This window comes from Leptosomus discolor, chromosome 6 (assembly GCF_034619465.1).
Source record: "Leptosomus discolor isolate bLepDis1 chromosome 6, bLepDis1.hap2, whole genome shotgun sequence".
Lineage (NCBI taxonomy): Eukaryota > Metazoa > Chordata > Aves > Leptosomiformes > Leptosomidae > Leptosomus > Leptosomus discolor.
Window position 1 is genome coordinate 14,144,085 of NC_141396.1, and position 17,332 is coordinate 14,161,416.

A 17,332-nucleotide genomic window follows, 5' to 3' on the forward strand; every position below is an offset into this window, starting at 1 on the left:
GACCAGCCGTGTGCTGCAGCGGTGCCTCGTGTGGCTCCATTTTGGGGAGCTGTGGGATGCCACAGAAAGCCCTCCCTCAGTTCTGCAGGCAGCACGCGAGAGCGATGCTGGGCCTGCCGGGCTCTGGAGCGTGGGACGGCTCTTCGTATTTATCTGATATTTCCTGCTGCCTCCTTGTCCCATTGCGTTTGCGTGACCTTGGGCTCCCCCAGGACTGCTTCTCTCATTTTCCCCTGGGATATCGTTGATCATTTTTGCAGTGACCCGTTTTAAGATCTGAGCAAAAAATGATGAGGTAAGCTGATGTAATGTTTGCTGCTCATGAAAAGGTTATGGGTTCGACTAAGGCAGCAGAAGCGATTAATCACCAAATTCTGATCTCTGAGAGAGAGAAATGTGATATCTAAGGCTTTTGAAACCTCTAGATCTTGCTTTTAAAATCTGGCGTTTTACAGATCTTTTTCAAGCAAACAGTTATTCCCCATTATTTTAAATAGTGGCTTTTGAGAAGCAATTTGATTTATGCAAACAAGCAAAGAAAATCAATAGCCGTTTCAGATTTTGCACCTGCATCCCACCAAGCAGATATTGAGCCCGTCCATTTCTCACTTCACAGAGCTCTGGGTTATGATTAAAGGATTTTCTTGCTTCTGTTATGATCTTCCCATGAAACAGAAGTCAGTGCATCTGCATGCTGCCCAATTCGTCACTTGCTGAGCTTGAGGAGACCTAAGGCTTAAAAAGATTAAATTGCCGTTTTAAATGTGCAGCAGAATCCTGGCTTGACTGAAGCCAGTGGCAGCTTTGCTCCTGCAGAGTCTGGATTTCAGAGCTGGGGATGTATCGGCACCGTGCAGTGGAGTCCTGCTCCTACACCTGCTCCCTGCACCGAACACGTCCAACCTCTTGCCCAGTAATATCTGAAATATCCCTTTGCACCCAGCTCTGCCCTCTCTCATGTGATGGGGGTGTTTTGCCACTTATTTTTGCTGGACTCTTCAAACAGGATTGACTCCTGTCTGGATTAAATCTTGATCGAGCAGACTTGCAGGCTGTTAAAAAATTTTGGGGACACACAGTTCTTGTGGTTTCTGAAGAGTAGCGTGGGGAAGCCTAAAGTGCTGTGAAATTCAAAAAGCCTGGGTGTCTGTAGCATATGTGTTTTATTTCTAGCTTCTGGAGAAAAGATGCATAATTAAAGAAAAGATACCATTTTATTTGCATGTACAATATGTTTCTCCTATCCCTGTCTTGTCCCCTTTGTGAGAACCCGGGGCCAGAATTACGGTATCTGAAGTCGCATTTGGATCCCAGTCAGCTCCCATCTGTCATGATCTGTTTTTAATCAAATGGGTTTTCCATCTGAAAGTAGCTGTTGGATAGAGAATGAGTAGAAATATTTGTGTTGTGAATTAGCTCAGAGTGAAGCTACAAACTTTTTTTTTTTCACAACACATGGAAAAATATTCTTTGGTGTAGTATGGCTGGCCTGAAAATTGGCAACAGCAGCTTCCTTCCCAGGCTCTGACTCCTCCGGCTTGTCTGCACGGGTAAGATCTTTAAAGGGGACCTGAAATCTTTATGTTACACAGTCTTATCTCTCCTCCATGAAGCAGGGCAGTACTGGTGTCACCCTGGTGTATATGGGTACTGTGGGAGGGAGGTTGTGTGGCGTAGTTTTCCAGGAGAAATAGGAGATGTAGCAGAGGAGTAACCTGGGTTTGCTGAAAGTTGTGCTTGCACCCCTGGGCAGTCTTTCCTTTGCCAGCCTTGATGGTCTCTGCTCTGGTGGGAGCAGCAGATAGGTTTGGCACGAGTCAAATTCAAGCTCTTAGTCCTTACCCTCAGTGCTCTGTGAAAGGCCCCAGATCTCCTTAACAGTCTGTGCTCAGCATGTCCAGTTCTGAAATACCATGAAACTTGGCTGCAGGAGATGGGGAGCAAACTGCCTTGTGGACTGAATGTGGTTGTAACAAGCAGAGAGAGAAAAGCGAGGCTGCAGGACCTCTGTGGTTTCTAGAACATGAGATGACACCTCTCTCCTACTGGGAAAGAAGAAGGGAAAAATCCCTCAGTGGTTTTCATGCAATATCTTTTGTCCTTAAAAGCACAGAAACAACTTCCCTGCATCAGCACCTGGGAAGATGAGGTAGTGTCCTGGGGGAGAAGGAGAAGAGAGTGATGCTTGTATATCTCCCATCACTAGAGACAGACAGCTTCATTTCTGCATCCATGGCAAAAGGGAGAGCTCCTGCTGCAGCACTGGGGCTGAGGGAGGAGAGATGCTTTCCTGTTTCCTCTGCCAGATCCGTATCTCACTCCATATGTGAAACCTGGAAATTGCTTTAAAGACCCAGGAGCTGGCCAAGCTGTGATTTCCATTACATTGGCATTGCATAGTCACTGCCAGTAGTCACCCTTGATAGCTCCATCCTGTGTTTGCTCAAGTCTTATGTATCTGTCATCAAGGCAGCAAGATCAGCATTTGACCTGAAGCAAGTGCATGAGAGAGCAGAATCTGGCTCATTTTTTTCCTTTTTTAAAAAATGTTTTGGAGGTACTTGAGTCAAAAGGAAACATTTGTGTGTTATATATATATCTATCTCTATCTCTGTGTGTCTGTGCATGTGAATCAGTTTTTATCACAGCTTCCGGCAAAACAGTGTTTCTGTAAGATGGTTGTTTGGGGGCTGGACTAGGGCTGGACAAGGGAAATCCTGGGCTTGTTCTGGGCTTGTATTGCTGCTTCCACCTATGTAAAAAAACAGTGTTACTCTCACTGACCTGCTTTACATCACCTTTGATTTCAGTCAGTCCGATTGGTGCCACAGATGCTGAGTGGTACGATGTCACTCAGCAGGGGCTGTGTGCTGTGGGCTTAAGCTGTTGTCACCCGTGTATGGGGGTGTGTGTAAGCAGCTGCATTGCACGCCTGTAATCCTACAACCCTCCTGGAACTGAGTTCCCTTTGAATTTTCTTGTTGAACTAGAGCCACATTTTGCCTGGGAAGGGCCACGGTTGCATCTCCGTATACAGGGAAGAACCTGAAGCATGGGGTTGGAGATCAGCAGCTGATGATGGGCTGTTGCTTCAAGGGTAGAATAGCTCTCCCAGCCATGCCTGCAAAGGTCCTGAGACCCTCCAAACGGGCAGAGGTAGAGGGCAGGGTGTGCTACCACGGACCAGAAATGTTGCCATCACTCAGTTAAAGCTGGGAGAGCAAAATCGGCAGGAGCTGGTGATGGAGATGGGTGGGAGAACACTGGGTGCTCTCCTGAGACCTCTGCTAAAGGTTGCAACAGGGCAACGGCTTTAATTTAGGCTAGACCTGCACCCGGGGCTATATTCCTCATTGTGAGCAGGAACAGTCAGCAGGATGTGGAATTAACCTATGCTGACTGTTCAGCCTTTGCACATATCCTGTGCTTCATGGCCCACACTCACTTGTGTTTTCTCTTCCCTGAACAGGTCTATATCATCAATGTAACATGGTCTGACCTAACTTCCCAGATCATCTACCGGAGATACAGCAAGTTCTTTGACCTGCAGGTAAGTCTGTCTTGTCTAACATAAAATATTACTTCTACTTGCACTTCTAGTTGTGTTTCCAGCTGGATTAATAGTGTCTTTGAATAAGGCTGTGTGCTTGTTTGGTCTGCTACATGTCATGATCTTGAAACTTTTCAGACTCTGTCCTTGTAGGGTATAAGATAAGTGGGTGGTATGCTCACAGTGAGTAACTTGCACTGTAAAGACACTTAAAGCTGACATTATCGTGAATGGTTCCTATTGAAGATGGGATCTGATTTTAAATACTTCAGATGCACTTAGAACAGAAAAAGAGCTACATTTTGGGCCCGCAGAAGCTACTTGCCCAAATCGCTGAAAACAGAGCTTTTGCACACTCTCACAGCAGTTCAGTAATGGAGATGGTAGCGGAAACCTTCCAGACCCTCCTCCTAACTATCCATCCAGCCAGCCGGTGTCCTGGCTCCTGCTGTTTTGTACAGCTCCTTTGCTGTATTCTGTGCCTGTATATTTAGATTTCATCGAAAGCTTTCTTGCTAGATAGCTGCTGACTAAAGTCTGAAGCCAGGAAATGGGAAAAGCCCAAATTACAAAGTTTCAGTGTGGGCATCAGCTACTTCATTTCTGGTACTGCTCCCAGGCACTGCACAGTAGGGAGAGCTTGCTGGCTGGTGTTCCATTTAGCGATAATCCGGATCCATTGGTACATTTGTAGCACTGTACCTTTGTGGGCAGCAAAACTGTAATTGGCTGCGGCGAAAACAAAAACTGTGGTTTAACAGGCTCCTGAACTTTGGAGGAAAAGTTGATTTTGGGCTGGAGCTTGTGTTTGGAACTGGGCTGTAGTTAGAATATCGAGTGAGTCCTCAGCCAGTGTTAAGGAACATAGAATCATAGAATATCAGGTTGGAAGGGACCTCAAGGATTATCTGGTCCAACCTTTCTTGGCAAAAGCATCGTCTAGACAAGATGGCCCAGTACCCTGTCCAGTGTCCAATGTTGAGGGATCCACCACTTCCCTGGGGAGATTATTCCAATGATTGACTGTTCTCATTGCGAAAAATTTTCCTCTTATGTCCAGTTGGAATCTCCCCAGCAGTAACTTGTACCCATTACCCCTCATCTTTTCCATGTGACTCCTTATAAAAAGGGAGTCGCTATCTTCTTTGTAGCCACCCTTTGAATACTGGAACATGGTTGTAAGGTCTCCCCTAAACCTTCTTTTCTCAAGGCTGAACAAACCCAATTCTCTCAGCCTTTCCTCATATGGCAGGCTTCCTAGTCCTTTGGTCATCTTTGTGGCCCAACTGTGGACCTTCTCCAGCCTGTCCACTTTTTTTTTTTTTTTTTTTAATAGCAGGAACCAAAACTGAACACAGTCTTCCAGGTGTGGCCTGACAAGCGCAGAGTAGAGTGAGATAATTCTTTATCTCTGCTGGTGATGCACTTGTTCGTGCAACTCGGCATTCTGTTGGCTTTCTTTGCCACTGCTGCACACTGTTCGCTCATATTGAGCTTGTTGTCCACCAGGACACCCGGGTCCCTTTCCACAAAGCTGCTGTTCAGCCAAGTAGATCCCAGTCTGTGCTGCACTCCTGGACTATATTTTCCCAGGTGCAGGACACTTGTCCTTGTTGAACTTCATCAGGTTCTTGTTAGCCCACTCTTCTAGCTTATCCAAGTCTTCCTGCAGGGTGGCTTTCTCTTCCGAAGTGTTCACTTACTCACTCAGTTTGATATCATCAGCAAACTTCATCAGGGTATATTTGATCACATCATCCAGATCACTTATGAAGATATTAAACAGCTTTGGGCCCCATATCAATCCCTGGGGGACCCCACTTGTGACAGGTTGCCGGTTTGGAAAGGATTTATTTACCACCACCGTCTGGGTGCAGCCTGTCAGCCAGTTCCCCACCCACCGCATGGACCCCTTGTCAAGGCCATAACACATCAGTGTCTCTAGGAGGAGGGTGTGGGGAGCCGTATCAAAAGCCTTGGAGAAATCCAGGTAGACCATGTCCACCGCTCGCCCCACATGAACTGAGCAGGTTACTTTGTCGTAGAAGGTGATCAGGAAATTTGTCAAGCGTGATTTGCGCTTGGTGAATCTGTGCTGGCTTTTCCCAGTTGTGTGCTTCATTTGACTTGCGATAGCCCTCAGAAGGATTTGTTCCATAACTTTGCCAGGGACTGAAGAAAGACCGATGGGCTTATAATTTCCTGGGTTCTCCTTTAGGCCTTTCTTGTAGATGGGAGTGACATTAGCCTACTTCCAGTCTTCTGGGATGTCCCACAATCTCCACAACTTCTTGAAGATTATGGAGAGCAGTCTTGCAATGACGTCAGCCAGCTCTCTTAACACCCTCTAGTGGGTAACGTCTGGGCCCATTGATTGTAGGGGTCAAGCTCCTGTAATACTTCACATACCAACTCTTCCTTCACTGACAGTGGGTCTGTGTTTGCATTGACTTGGATTTTTGTTTCCAAAGCCTGGGGCCTAACAGTGCTGGAAGTGAAGAAAGCATTGAGAACCTCTGCCTTTTCAGCATTGTTGATGACTAATTCACCTCTCTTGTTTAACAGCCGGACAGTATTTTGCTTCTGCTTGTTGTTTACATACCCGAAGAACCCTTTCTTGTAGCTTTTGATATCTTTGGCCGATTTCAATTTGAGATGAGCTTTTGCTTTTCTAACTGCATCTCTGTAAGCCCTGGCAGTGCCCCTGTAGTTCTCAATGGGTATTCGTCTGCTTTTCTGTCTCTGGTATGGTTCTTTCTTGGTTTTGAGTAGACTGGTATGGTTCTTTCTTGGTTTTGAGCAGGCTCAGAAGCTTACAGTTAAGCCAAGGGGGTCTCTTGCTCTGCCTACTTCCCTTATCTTTAAAGGGGATTAAATGTTTTTGTGCTTCCAGGATAGCGTTCTTGGAAAAACTCCCAGCACTCGCAGCTCCTCTGTTCTCCATGGAAGCTTCCCATGGAATCCCTCCCAACTGAGCTCCGAGTGAGCTGAAGTTTGCTCTTCTAAAATCAAAAACCTTTGACTTGGTACTAACCTTCAGTGTGCTCAGCAGGATCCCAAACTCCACAATACTGTGATCACTGCAGCCAAGGCTATCACTAACCAAGATACTATAAAGCAGGATGTACGCAGCTGACTGGGCTGTGTCCTGGGAAATAACGTTGAGTCTTTTTGCCATCATAAATGAGGAAAAAAGTATTTCTGCCTTAGATACCTGATCTGAGATATCTTGAAGAGTCCTAGTTTCATCATTGCTGCCCTTTATGTGTCATTTCTGGTACCTGGACATCTGAAGTCTCTAGCCTCTTTCGCAAGCTATATCGGTTATGGCCTCTTGGCTTTTCTGGTGGAAAATGGGACTGTTTCTATGGCCAGTCCTGGTTTCTGTGTTTGCTGTATGACTGGAAGACAAAAGAGGGATGTTCTTAAGCTTCCTCTTATGTCCCTCTCCACTTCTTACTGGACTGAAGAGCCAGGCCTGCCAGTCCCATTGCTGTGAAAAGTATGTCAGTGCGTTCTCTGTGTCTGATGTGCCTGCTAAAGAGGCACAGCTCCGTAATCAAACATTTGTTGTCAGCATGCGGATTGTGGCCAAAACTGCTTCTTTCTCTCTCTTCTTTTTCTTTTTGCCCCACTTCTGTTTTCATGCACATGTTCTTCTGGGTCTCCTGGCCTTTCCTCGTAGGTTTGAAAAGTTCCCATCAAGCATGGAGTTATCAATGGGGTTAGTGTGTTGGACAGGAAATGATGTCTCAATCAGGGAGTGAGTCCTGAAAGGTCCCATTGATAAGTGCAAGGGGGCCTAGCGCCAGTGGAAAACTCTCGCTTGCACAACTCTTCTCCCCCCACGAGAAAATACGACAAGAAAGTAACAAAATTCCCTTCCTTAACCCTTTTCCCTCCCAGGGATCTTTGTCAGGGCCACCACTGCGTGAGCAGTGACAACCCTCTGCGATAGCCTCTTTAGCTCTCGCATTGTGAGGTGCACAGTTACCAAAACTGAGGTCTTCACCTGGGGTTTCCACGGTCTTGTCATGTCTCTGTAAGCATGTCACCGTGGTGATCTGTGCCTCAGTTTCCCAGCTGTAAGATGGAGACAAGGCCCCGTGTGCTCAGGCTTTCGGAAAGTGGTTTTAGACTCCTAGAGGTGATAGATGATTATTTTTATTTATTTATTTATTTTTTCTTTCTATTATTTTTTTCTGGGCTTTGGATGCTGCCTGAGCATCTCCTAGGTGAGGCAAGGGAAATGTGCTTTGCGTCTTGAATTGCAACTTGTGTTTACAACTTTAACGAAGCCTGCAGAGGGAGTTGGAAAAACAAATGAAAGGTTAGGGCACTTTGGGAAGCTCTTGCATTTTGGGAAACCTATGGCTTGATGTGCTATGATTCTTGCTTGACAGCAAAGTTGCTTTGGATAAGGGGATGACCTGTGCTTTCCAGATTTTTGATGCAAGCTTGACCTTCTAACCTAGCCCTGGTTGGACCTGGGTTTTGCGACCCGATACCACACATGGTAATGTGGCCTTAGCATAACCAGTCTACTTCGGTAATGTCCCTGCTTATCCCCATGTGGCCTTTCCAGCAGAAAATCAAGCAAAAGCTCAGTCAGTAATGCTCATCCAATTCACGGGCACCACTCATGTCCAAAACAGCTGGAGTCTGCAGGTCTCTGCCAGCTCCACTCGTTCCACTGTGCCCACGACAGAGTTGCACTTCAGGGCTTCCTGAGACTGCATGTATCTCATTTGCTCTTGACTGGAAGTGGAGGAACAAAGACTGACTTGTAATGACTTAATCAGGGCTGCAATGCCTAGTGTTGACAGTGACACTGGATAGGACCCATGGGGAAACCCAGGGGGCTGCCCAGGGGCAAGGAGGGAGGAATACTGATAATTAATTTCACTACTGCAATTTCATGTTTCTTTAAAAAAGAGCCCACCCTTCCCCGAACAGCTGTCTGTGTGCAGTAGCTCAGTGGTTTTGAGAGCCCTTGCATTACTAGATACTGGGTTTTCTGAAACACTTCCTAGCAAATCCTCTTAGGCACTTCAGGCAGTAAGAGGCTGCTCTGTCCCAAGGATTCAAATCCCAGAAGTGTTTGGTTGTGCTATTTCAGCAGCTCATATGCTTGAATTGGGAGTCAGGTTGTTTTCAAAATGAGTAACAGGGCAGTAACACTGGATATACCGTGGGATTTGGAAGCTGGAGTTTGCCCTATAAAGGTGTGAGAAGTGCAGCAAGCAGAACCCAACGCAACAAGCCAAGTGTCAGCCCTGTGCTGCTTTAGTGAGGGTTAGAGATCTATAAATACAGGCTTAAATTAAATCAGGGTGTTGCTGCATCATTTAATTGTGCAACCAAGTCACATCTGCTGCTGAGCGTGGGTCAAATGATGGCAGCAGAAAACATGTGGGTGCCAATGTTTCAGTAAATTAGGATTGAAAGTATTGAATTAACTCTGCAGAGAGGAAAGCATTACAATAAATTGCTTGTCGAGTCCAATTATCTGTTGTCTTTCACCCTAGGGAGGCATTTGCACCTGAGCACCATGTGGAGTCAAAGCCACCTCCTAATGTAATATTTTTAAGTGCTGCTTTCTCGTACACCTGCCCGCAGTGCAGAACGGGGAGTGTGAGGTGCCCATCACTGGGACAGCTATGTGAACATAGCCTGTAGGTAGTGCTGACCCTCACGACAGGCTGGTGGCTCACTGAGGCATGTTCCCTGGATGCTGTTTGAGGTCTCCCATCATCATTGATGGATTTGCTGGTGGTGGTAGCAGAATCCTGTCCTGAGCTAGTTGTTCAGCAGTGTTCCTGTTGTCCCCAAAGGAGCTGAGAAAGGACACTTCTATTGGGATAGCAGGGGTGACTCTTGGCATTGCCACTCTGCAGTAAAAGACATCTACGGATGTAAGGCCAGCATTTTTCTTGCTAGAAAGTGCTTTTGGAGGATTTTAGTGGGATGAGAATTTGCAGTTGAGCATGTGCATAAATAATTACCTAAAACATAAGGTGGAGAAGTGTGGGGATGCAGCCAGCTGACCCTCCAGTGGCTATGCTGGGCTGGCTGGGCTGGAAAGCAACAATGAAGTTTGCAGCTAACAAGTACGAAGGATGGCTCTTTCCCCAATCCCCATATCGCCCTTCCAGTTGCTCAGTACCACCTTGGGCTTTTTATAGTTATTATGACCCCACTGGGTGCTGCCCCTCACTGCTGAGACACCCTCTCCCCAGCAAAGTGAACAGGGGAAATGTGACCAAGCTTCGGTGCCTGGTGTCTTAGATTGAATCATCAGTGGCTCATATTCTGCATTTTATCCAGCAACTCCAAGTGTTCTGGTCGGATTTCATGCCTGTGTTACTTGGTGCCTGGAGTCAGAGTTGGACAGGACCAGAGCCTTGGCAGAGGGACCAAACCCTATGTTCAGATACTGGCCTCTCTGTTGCTCCCATGAGGAGGGCTGGGTCTCCGTGTGCGTAAGATCCTTTCTCACAATAGCAAAATGCAGCTTTCTCCAAGGCAAAACACAGCAGCTGGCTTTAGCGGCGTGCCATAATCCCACATGGAGTTTCTGGCCATGTGAGAGGCAAACAATGTCCCCACCGGAGCCACAGCAGGAATGTTAGGTAGGCAGATCGCCGTCTCTCTGCACAATGATCCACACAGACGTTTTGGCTGCAAGGAGACGTCTGAAATGTCACAATTTTGAAAAGGCAAATAAACAAAGCTCTGTTCAAGCATTTGCTTTGTGTATCTGTTAGCAAAAAATTATCTTTCTGATGCGGTCTGCTGATCTAAGCAGGTTTTCTTCAAAGTGGCGCAGAAAGAGGAACTCACTAGCAGCCAATTAGAACATTAAAAAAATAAAGAATATCAAGAATTTTATTAGGGAGCGGAAAGAGATGTAAGTTGTTTCCAGGCTGACGATAAAACATCAAGAGCTTCATTTGTTATTGCTAGGGTCATCCTGATTGTTTATAGTGCTATAATGGAGTAACTGAACATTGAAGAGGACATTAAACAAAAATGGTACTATAAAAACCAGTAATTGCAGTCTGTATCTCTACTTCTCTTACTCAGACTGGAGTTCATACGAATGCTGCTGCTATTGATCATTCTTCCGTTACGTGCTCTTCTGTACAAATATCCCTCTCTCTTACCCCAAGCTGCATCAAATGTTGTAACATCCACCGTCATTCCCAGTTAGGTGGTTTTAACTGTGCCACATGCCCGAGTACCCTGTATTTCACTGGGTCACAATGAGTTGAAACAGAACCTGGTAGCTTCAGAGTGCAGCTTTCTGGCGCAGAGCAAAGGGGGAATTGGCGCAGGGTTCTTGCAGGTAGGTGCCTGATGTGATTCTGATGGAATTGTGTATATTCACTCCATTAGTTAATTTGCCTAAGTGGAGATCTACAGTCCTAAAGCTGGTGGTCCAGTGCAGTCTAAGTCAGTAATGACTGTTTTTGTAGGACCTATGGTATTTCATGTTGTAACGTTCATACTTGTAGCTCTGCAGGAGCAGTGAACGGACAAGCTTAAGCGTGCGCTACATTTATCAGTGGTGAAGAGTATAGGTAAGAATGCAATGGGACGACTGTGCTCCTACATTTGCAAATGCTAACCCCTGACCTTCAACCCCTCAGGCCTTTTTAGCAGGATAAGTAGGGTCACCGCCTGGTCTTCTCAGCCATCTGCAGCAGCAGGGTCACTCTGCAAGGTGTGATGCTCTCTGCCATTGGTGCCACCCCGCACATAGCTCCTGGCACTGTGGGAAGACGAGGAGGGCTGTTGATGTGGCTCTGTGCGTGATGTGGCTTGCCCCTCTCGTGGCGTGGGAGGTTTGCATTAAAAAGATTCCCAGCCTCTGACAAGCTCAGGGAGTGTTTCTGTTGGGCTACATGTGTGTGTTTAAGGCTGCGTATGGAAACAAGCAGGAAAGCTGGAGGAGAAGGTGGGGTCGAATAGGGCAGGGGAGGAGGTGGGGAGGAACAGCATGGCTGAAGGTTGTTGCATCAAGCTGTGGTGCAAGTGCACTGTGATGCGTAAGGCAAAGTGTGAGAAAGGGAAGATTTTACTTACTGGCGTTGCTCCCACTGGGCTGTGTTGACAGCAGGGGATCTGGACTCTGCAGTCAAAGCACGTGCCTCCATCTGCTCTGGGCTGTGCTGGCCTTGGCCAGGACAGTCGGGGTTGCAAGGATCAAATTTCTCCTGGTCCTGTTCCCTCGGCGTGAGATGCTGGGCCTCATCATCCTGGCCCTGCTGTAGACATGGAGGGCTGCTGTGAAATCCTCCTCCAGACCAGGGACCTGGCTCCATACCTGATCCGTGAGGTTCAGACCCAGGGCTTGGCTTCAGGGCCATCCCCGATAGTTACAGGACTGTGGGGATGGAGTTACTCCAGCAGCTAGGATGTAGGGTTTGGTTTGCAAACAGCTTCCTTAAGAGCAGGATTGAAACTGAAACAAGCCTGGGAAAATTCAGAGGAAATCTGAACGTGGCTCTGTCAACATGTCTGTTCCTGAAGGTCAGCGCTGGCTCCTTGGGGAGAAATGGCACGTCCTTTTTTCTGAGTAAACACAGGCTAGTTGTCTGCTGCCGTTATCCCAGACAGTGTGTGGAGAGGCCAGCAGTGGTGAGGTTTGCAGGTGATGTAGAAAACCAGATTTCCAGGAGGAGCCCTGAGCTGCCAGCTGTGAGGTCTGACCGTGCCTCTCACGTTTCGGCAGCTGTGCTAGAGCTCCTGGTGCAGCCACGCTGGCGAGACTTGATTCTTGTAGCAGAGACCCCCTGATGCCTGCCCTCAGAAAATAGACCTGTAGCAAGCCTGGCAGTAACAGGGCTTGCTGGGGGAATTGAGCTGCCTGTGGAAAAAAATGAATAGCTGTTATGGTTATTGAGCTGGGAATGGTTGTCTCAGCTGATTCAAAGGCTATTTAAATACCATTTTTCCTTCTAGCCCTCAGTCAGTGCCTTAGGATACCAGCTGGCTTGGGGCACTATCTTTGTCTTCAGTGAATAAATGAAATTGTTTATAATTCTTATTTCCATCATTATTTAAATGTTTGCTTGGAAAAACAATCTGTTCAGCTTCCAGTATTTGTTTCTAAAGAGACTTTACACGTCAGACAAAGATGAGGGCCATGATGGGGAAATGGCAAAGTGCCTGCCAAGCTACAATAGAGGTCACATTCAATGAACATGGCAAATAACCTGCAGTTGAGAAAGGGACCCAGCCTTCGGGAACCCTCCCTTTCATACTTTTGCACTTGGGTGCTGTTGAGACATAAAGCTGACACTTGAACATTGCCCATACACTGCAGCGTGGGAATCTTCTTCATGGTGGCTATGGGGTGATATTTGCTGCTCAGCACCAATTTAATATACTCCCCAGCCTGCCCCATGTGCAGGTCTAGCTAGGACATGGGGTGAGCTTAGAAAGTGATGTGATGGAGTTGGCAGCAAGGCAAGAGCAGAGGTGATACCCGTGCTACCCCATCTCAATGATCTGAAGATCAGTAGAGATGGTCCCTCTGTAGAGATAGTGACTTGATTTTGCTATCAGAGGATTAAGGGATTTATTTTCTCTGAAGGCTGCTGTGGGTCAGAGGCAAGGCTCCCACCAGTGCCCCATGATACTGTCTTAATCTGTTACTGTGCACAAAAGGCATTGTAGTATCAGGAACACTCAGAAGAGTCTGACACCTTCAGGACAAGGTTTGGGGCTGTGGTTGTGTGGTTGTCCTGACCCCACTGTAGGACTGGGATCTCTGGAAGCTACATCTCTGAGGCTTGTGCCCTCCTCCATTCCCTTCCTGCACAAGACCAGGGTCCTGGATCCCACCGTAGCACCAGTGACTGTGATGGATGCTGTTTGAGGTCATTGCACCACATGAGCATTGTTCCATACAATGCTGATGCTCTCCTGGATGTCAACAAGTCCTTATTTGCCTGGTGTTCACGTCTTGTGTGTGGAACTAGTAGTATTGAAAAGTTTCATCGCACCTTCAAGAAGCTTTTGCGTTATCTGGCCTAGATTAAATGCTAATTAACTTCTGAGGTCTTGCAGGAGAATGCCATGAAGTGGCAGGCTGCTCTGAAGCTAAGTTTTTCCCTCCATCCTTGCAGTCTCCTCGTGCTGTGCTGCAACAATCTGAGCCACTCCAGAGGGGCTGCACAATTAGTGATCTGCTTTGCTGAAGGGATTTTGCTGCTTCTGATGATTTCCTGTGTTTTGCATCCTCTAAGCAAAGTTCAACACTGGCAGATCTTTGTTAGCATTCAATTTGTAGCTCTTCTTTAGGCAGGCTTCTGAGCCTTGAAGTAAAACAAAGTTTATTTAACCTACAGGCTCTGTATGTACTTAGACAAATGAGTACGTTTTTTGTTCTGGTTTTGGTTTTTGGTTTTGGTGGGTTTTGGGGATTTTTTGGTGGGGTGGTTTTTTTGGGGGGGGGTTGGGATTTTTTGGGGGGTTTTGGGTTTTTTTTTTTTTTTTAGAAAAATTGGGAGCATCACAAAGAGGTTATTGACTTCTCTACTGCATCCTTTTAACTACACATAGTCTCCTATGGCTGTTCCTCCAACTTCTTAAAGGGTATCTTCCATCATCACTCTAGGGAGATTGTGTATGTAGATGCACGCAGATGCATTCCTGATGCGTGCTGGAGTAAATCGGAATTGCTCAACTGTGTGCTTTTGGCTAGCAGGTAAATTTTGTTAAGAGAAGAGCCTGTGCCCCTGTGGGTTTTCAGTCTGCTGCTTCCCCGAAGTGCCGTGCAGGTGCAGAGTGAAGTGCATGGTCAGTGCATGATCCAAGGTGGGCAGTGCCTTGGAAATTGCTGCCTCATCAGCCAGGGCAGAATGTGAAGTCCATCTCTGAAGTGTGTGATCATGCTGGGACAGTGATGACTGTCAGCTCTGCTTCATGGAGGAAGGCCTTGGGGCATTCAGAGGGGAGTATGGAGTTACGAAGTGGCTTCTATTTCAGGTGGAGAGGGAGAGCTCATAAGGCAGAGTTCCCCTGGGAGACCTGATCTCTAAAATAGCAGCTATGGGAAGTGTCCTGGTTTGGAGATCCTAGCAAGCGCTCTGAGCTCAGGCAGTGGGGCTGGAGCTTCTCCTGGCTGCAGGGTTACAGGTACAGTCAGGGAAATTGTAGAAATGAAATGAGTGGCAGAACTCATGGCTTAAGAGCCCAGTGAGGTGGGTTTTTTTTGAGGGTGTGTGGACTTTGAGTATGAGAGAGAAGCCTGCACTGAAGGCTCTTGACCTAAAGCTGTGTAAGCTTTGGGAAAGATTTGGGAAAGTTCAGCTGTGGTGCCAGTTCCTGGTTCAGCTTCTTTCTCCAGTTCAGAGCTGTCAGCTGTGAAGTAATACCACATTACCAAATGCTCACGTATTCATGGGATAGGATTTTTAGGACAAGACAAAAACTGAAAAAGTCTCCGTGGATATTATTTGGAACCTATAAACAAATTGTTTTACCTGCTTTTTATATGCATGCATTTTTTATTAGTTATCTAGAAAGAGTTTAACTCAAGCATGCTTGTCCAACCCAAGTATCTCAAGGGACTGCTCCAGAACTGTAATGGATAGCAGATTTCCCAGTGGATGAATTCACATTGTTTGGAGTGGGAACCTGACCTGTAAAGGATTAAAGCTACTCTGCTGGGGAACAGGAAGGTTAGCTTATATCCTACTGTCAGACACTCTGCATCTACCATTTGAACTACAGAAGCTTGTAACTTGCAAAGATCTTCAAGGAATACCTGAAGAGTATCAAACTCCACTTATGGGCCTGTAGCAAGGTACTGCAGAAAGCAGTGAAATTAGTTAAAAGTGTTATTGGATGGGAATTACTCCCTTGCTTTCCGGACCTTTGGTTTGCGTAAGTTGTTCTTATTATCAGTACCTACATCCCATGCCTATCACTTATCTGAAAGCTGTAAAGACAGTGGGGACCCAGCAATGTGGGAAGGGCTCTACTGGATACAGGAGAGGAAAAGCAGCAAATTCTCTCAAATGAAATGAGCTGACTTAAATCTACTGAGGAGGATGCAGACCTACTTCATAGCTGTTTGCTGCTTTTCATGTTAAAAATCCAAATGCATCGAGATGCATGAGTCCCTGCAATGTTGTGGTACTAATGGAAAGCACATGTTTAGAAAAACATACCTGAAATTGCCAAGAATTCTGAACCATGATGGAAATTTTTATATTGGGCCCATGCTTCCTGGTTTTGTCCCTGGACATATATTGTACAAGGGATTGTGCAGAATTGTGTGGGCTGAAAGTCTTTCTTCAGCAGAGCATGTCAAGGCTCAGTGTCTACTTCCCGTGTTATCCCACCTCCATCTCCATTATTCTGGTATTGGAAGGTCTTGTCATAGCCCATTAGGTCTCCACAGCAGGATCTAAAGCACAGCCTTGGGAGGAGCCCACTTGTTTGTTAACCTTGTTCCAGGTTTTGTTTGCTGGAACAATAAAACACAGGAGAGCAGTTTAGCTGTGGGACTGGCCCCAGCCAAAGCTACAACTCTGGGGCTGCTCTCACACAGGTAGTGAATTCTCCAAGTGCCCCTTTATTAGCATATTTCCTCTTTTACCACAGATCAAGATCAGCCTTTTTATTTTTTTTCTGGAATCTTTGTGTGAAAATTAAATTCCTTGGTGGGATTTTTCCGTGGCCTTTCTTCCCCTAAGCACCCAAGCCCAAAAAGTTCAGGCATGACAGTTCCACCCCCTCACTACTTAGCCACTCTCCCCTAATCGTACTCAGCTTTCAATTATTTATACTGCCGGAAAATTGCACGGGAGTTCACACCCCCAGCCCTGAAACACAATTCCGCTTTTGTGCAGGGAATACAATCCTTCACTTTCATTAAGTGTGCGGAGACCGAGATGAGAAGTGCCTGTTGTGTTCGCATCCCTTGGCTCACGATGAGAGGAGCTGGTTGTTTTCGCAAACGTCCTAAATAGCCCTGCAAGGGTTATGGGGAGTTTATTTACATTATTGCATTTAAGTGCAAATAGAAAATTGCCCAGCCATAATGGAAAGGTTATGCAGGGCTCTGTCAGGGCTCTTTTCCCTGCCACCTCGCCCCTCCCGCCTTTCTGCTGCTGCAGGCTCAGATGTGGGAAGGCTGTGTCTGGAAGGAGCCGTAGCTCTTGCTCCTGTTACACCAGGGTTTGCTTACAGGACAAACAAAAGCATCAACTGGCGTCTCTTCCACTGTGGACTTCGCATAGTCCTGCCTGCTATAGGAAAGGCTCCTGATCAGGCTTACCCCAGCCTGATTAATGAGCATTGGATGCTATTTTCTTCTTCCCCACAGCACCTGAATAACTGTTGTTTTCTGCAGAAGCAGCGTACGAAGCATGAAGCTGGGAGTTTGTTTTCTGCCTTATTCCCTTCCTGCTTGCCTAGAGTTGTGGCATGCTTCTCCTTTTCTGCAGCCAAAGCGGTTTCATGTCTCATGCAAACACAAGTATTCCCACTGCAGAACTGTCTTTTGCAATTTCCCCTTTCCCTCCTTCAGGGGAAGCATCAATGTATTTCCAGTGGAGTGGTCAGGGCAGCAAAACCCACAGAGGAGCCACGCTGCTGAGCAGATGAGTGGTGAAGTCATGCAGAAGGCAACAATACTGATGCTCTGGGGGAAGCACAGTTTTGTGCACTGTCATTCCTGGGTGCCCTGTTTGAACAACACCCAGCAAAGCTGGGGGCTTTTCATTTAGGAGAGATCTGGCCTATAGGCTCCACGTAGGAAAG

The 17,332-nt window shown here is 46.7% G+C and overlaps 1 protein-coding gene across 3 annotated transcripts in view; it reads left to right on the forward strand.

Moving 5' to 3' along the window:
- Window positions 1–17,332, forward strand: part of SH3PXD2A (SH3 and PX domains 2A) — a 261,200-nt gene that overhangs the window by 42,141 nt on the left and 201,727 nt on the right. For all 3 annotated transcript variants that reach the window (XM_086466554.1, XM_086466556.1, XM_086466555.1), the window contains exon 2: window positions 3,470–3,550. In XM_086466554.1, coding sequence (XP_086322680.1) covers window positions 3,470–3,550 — 81 coding nt within the window. The remainder of the gene's footprint in view (window positions 1–3,469; window positions 3,551–17,332) is intronic.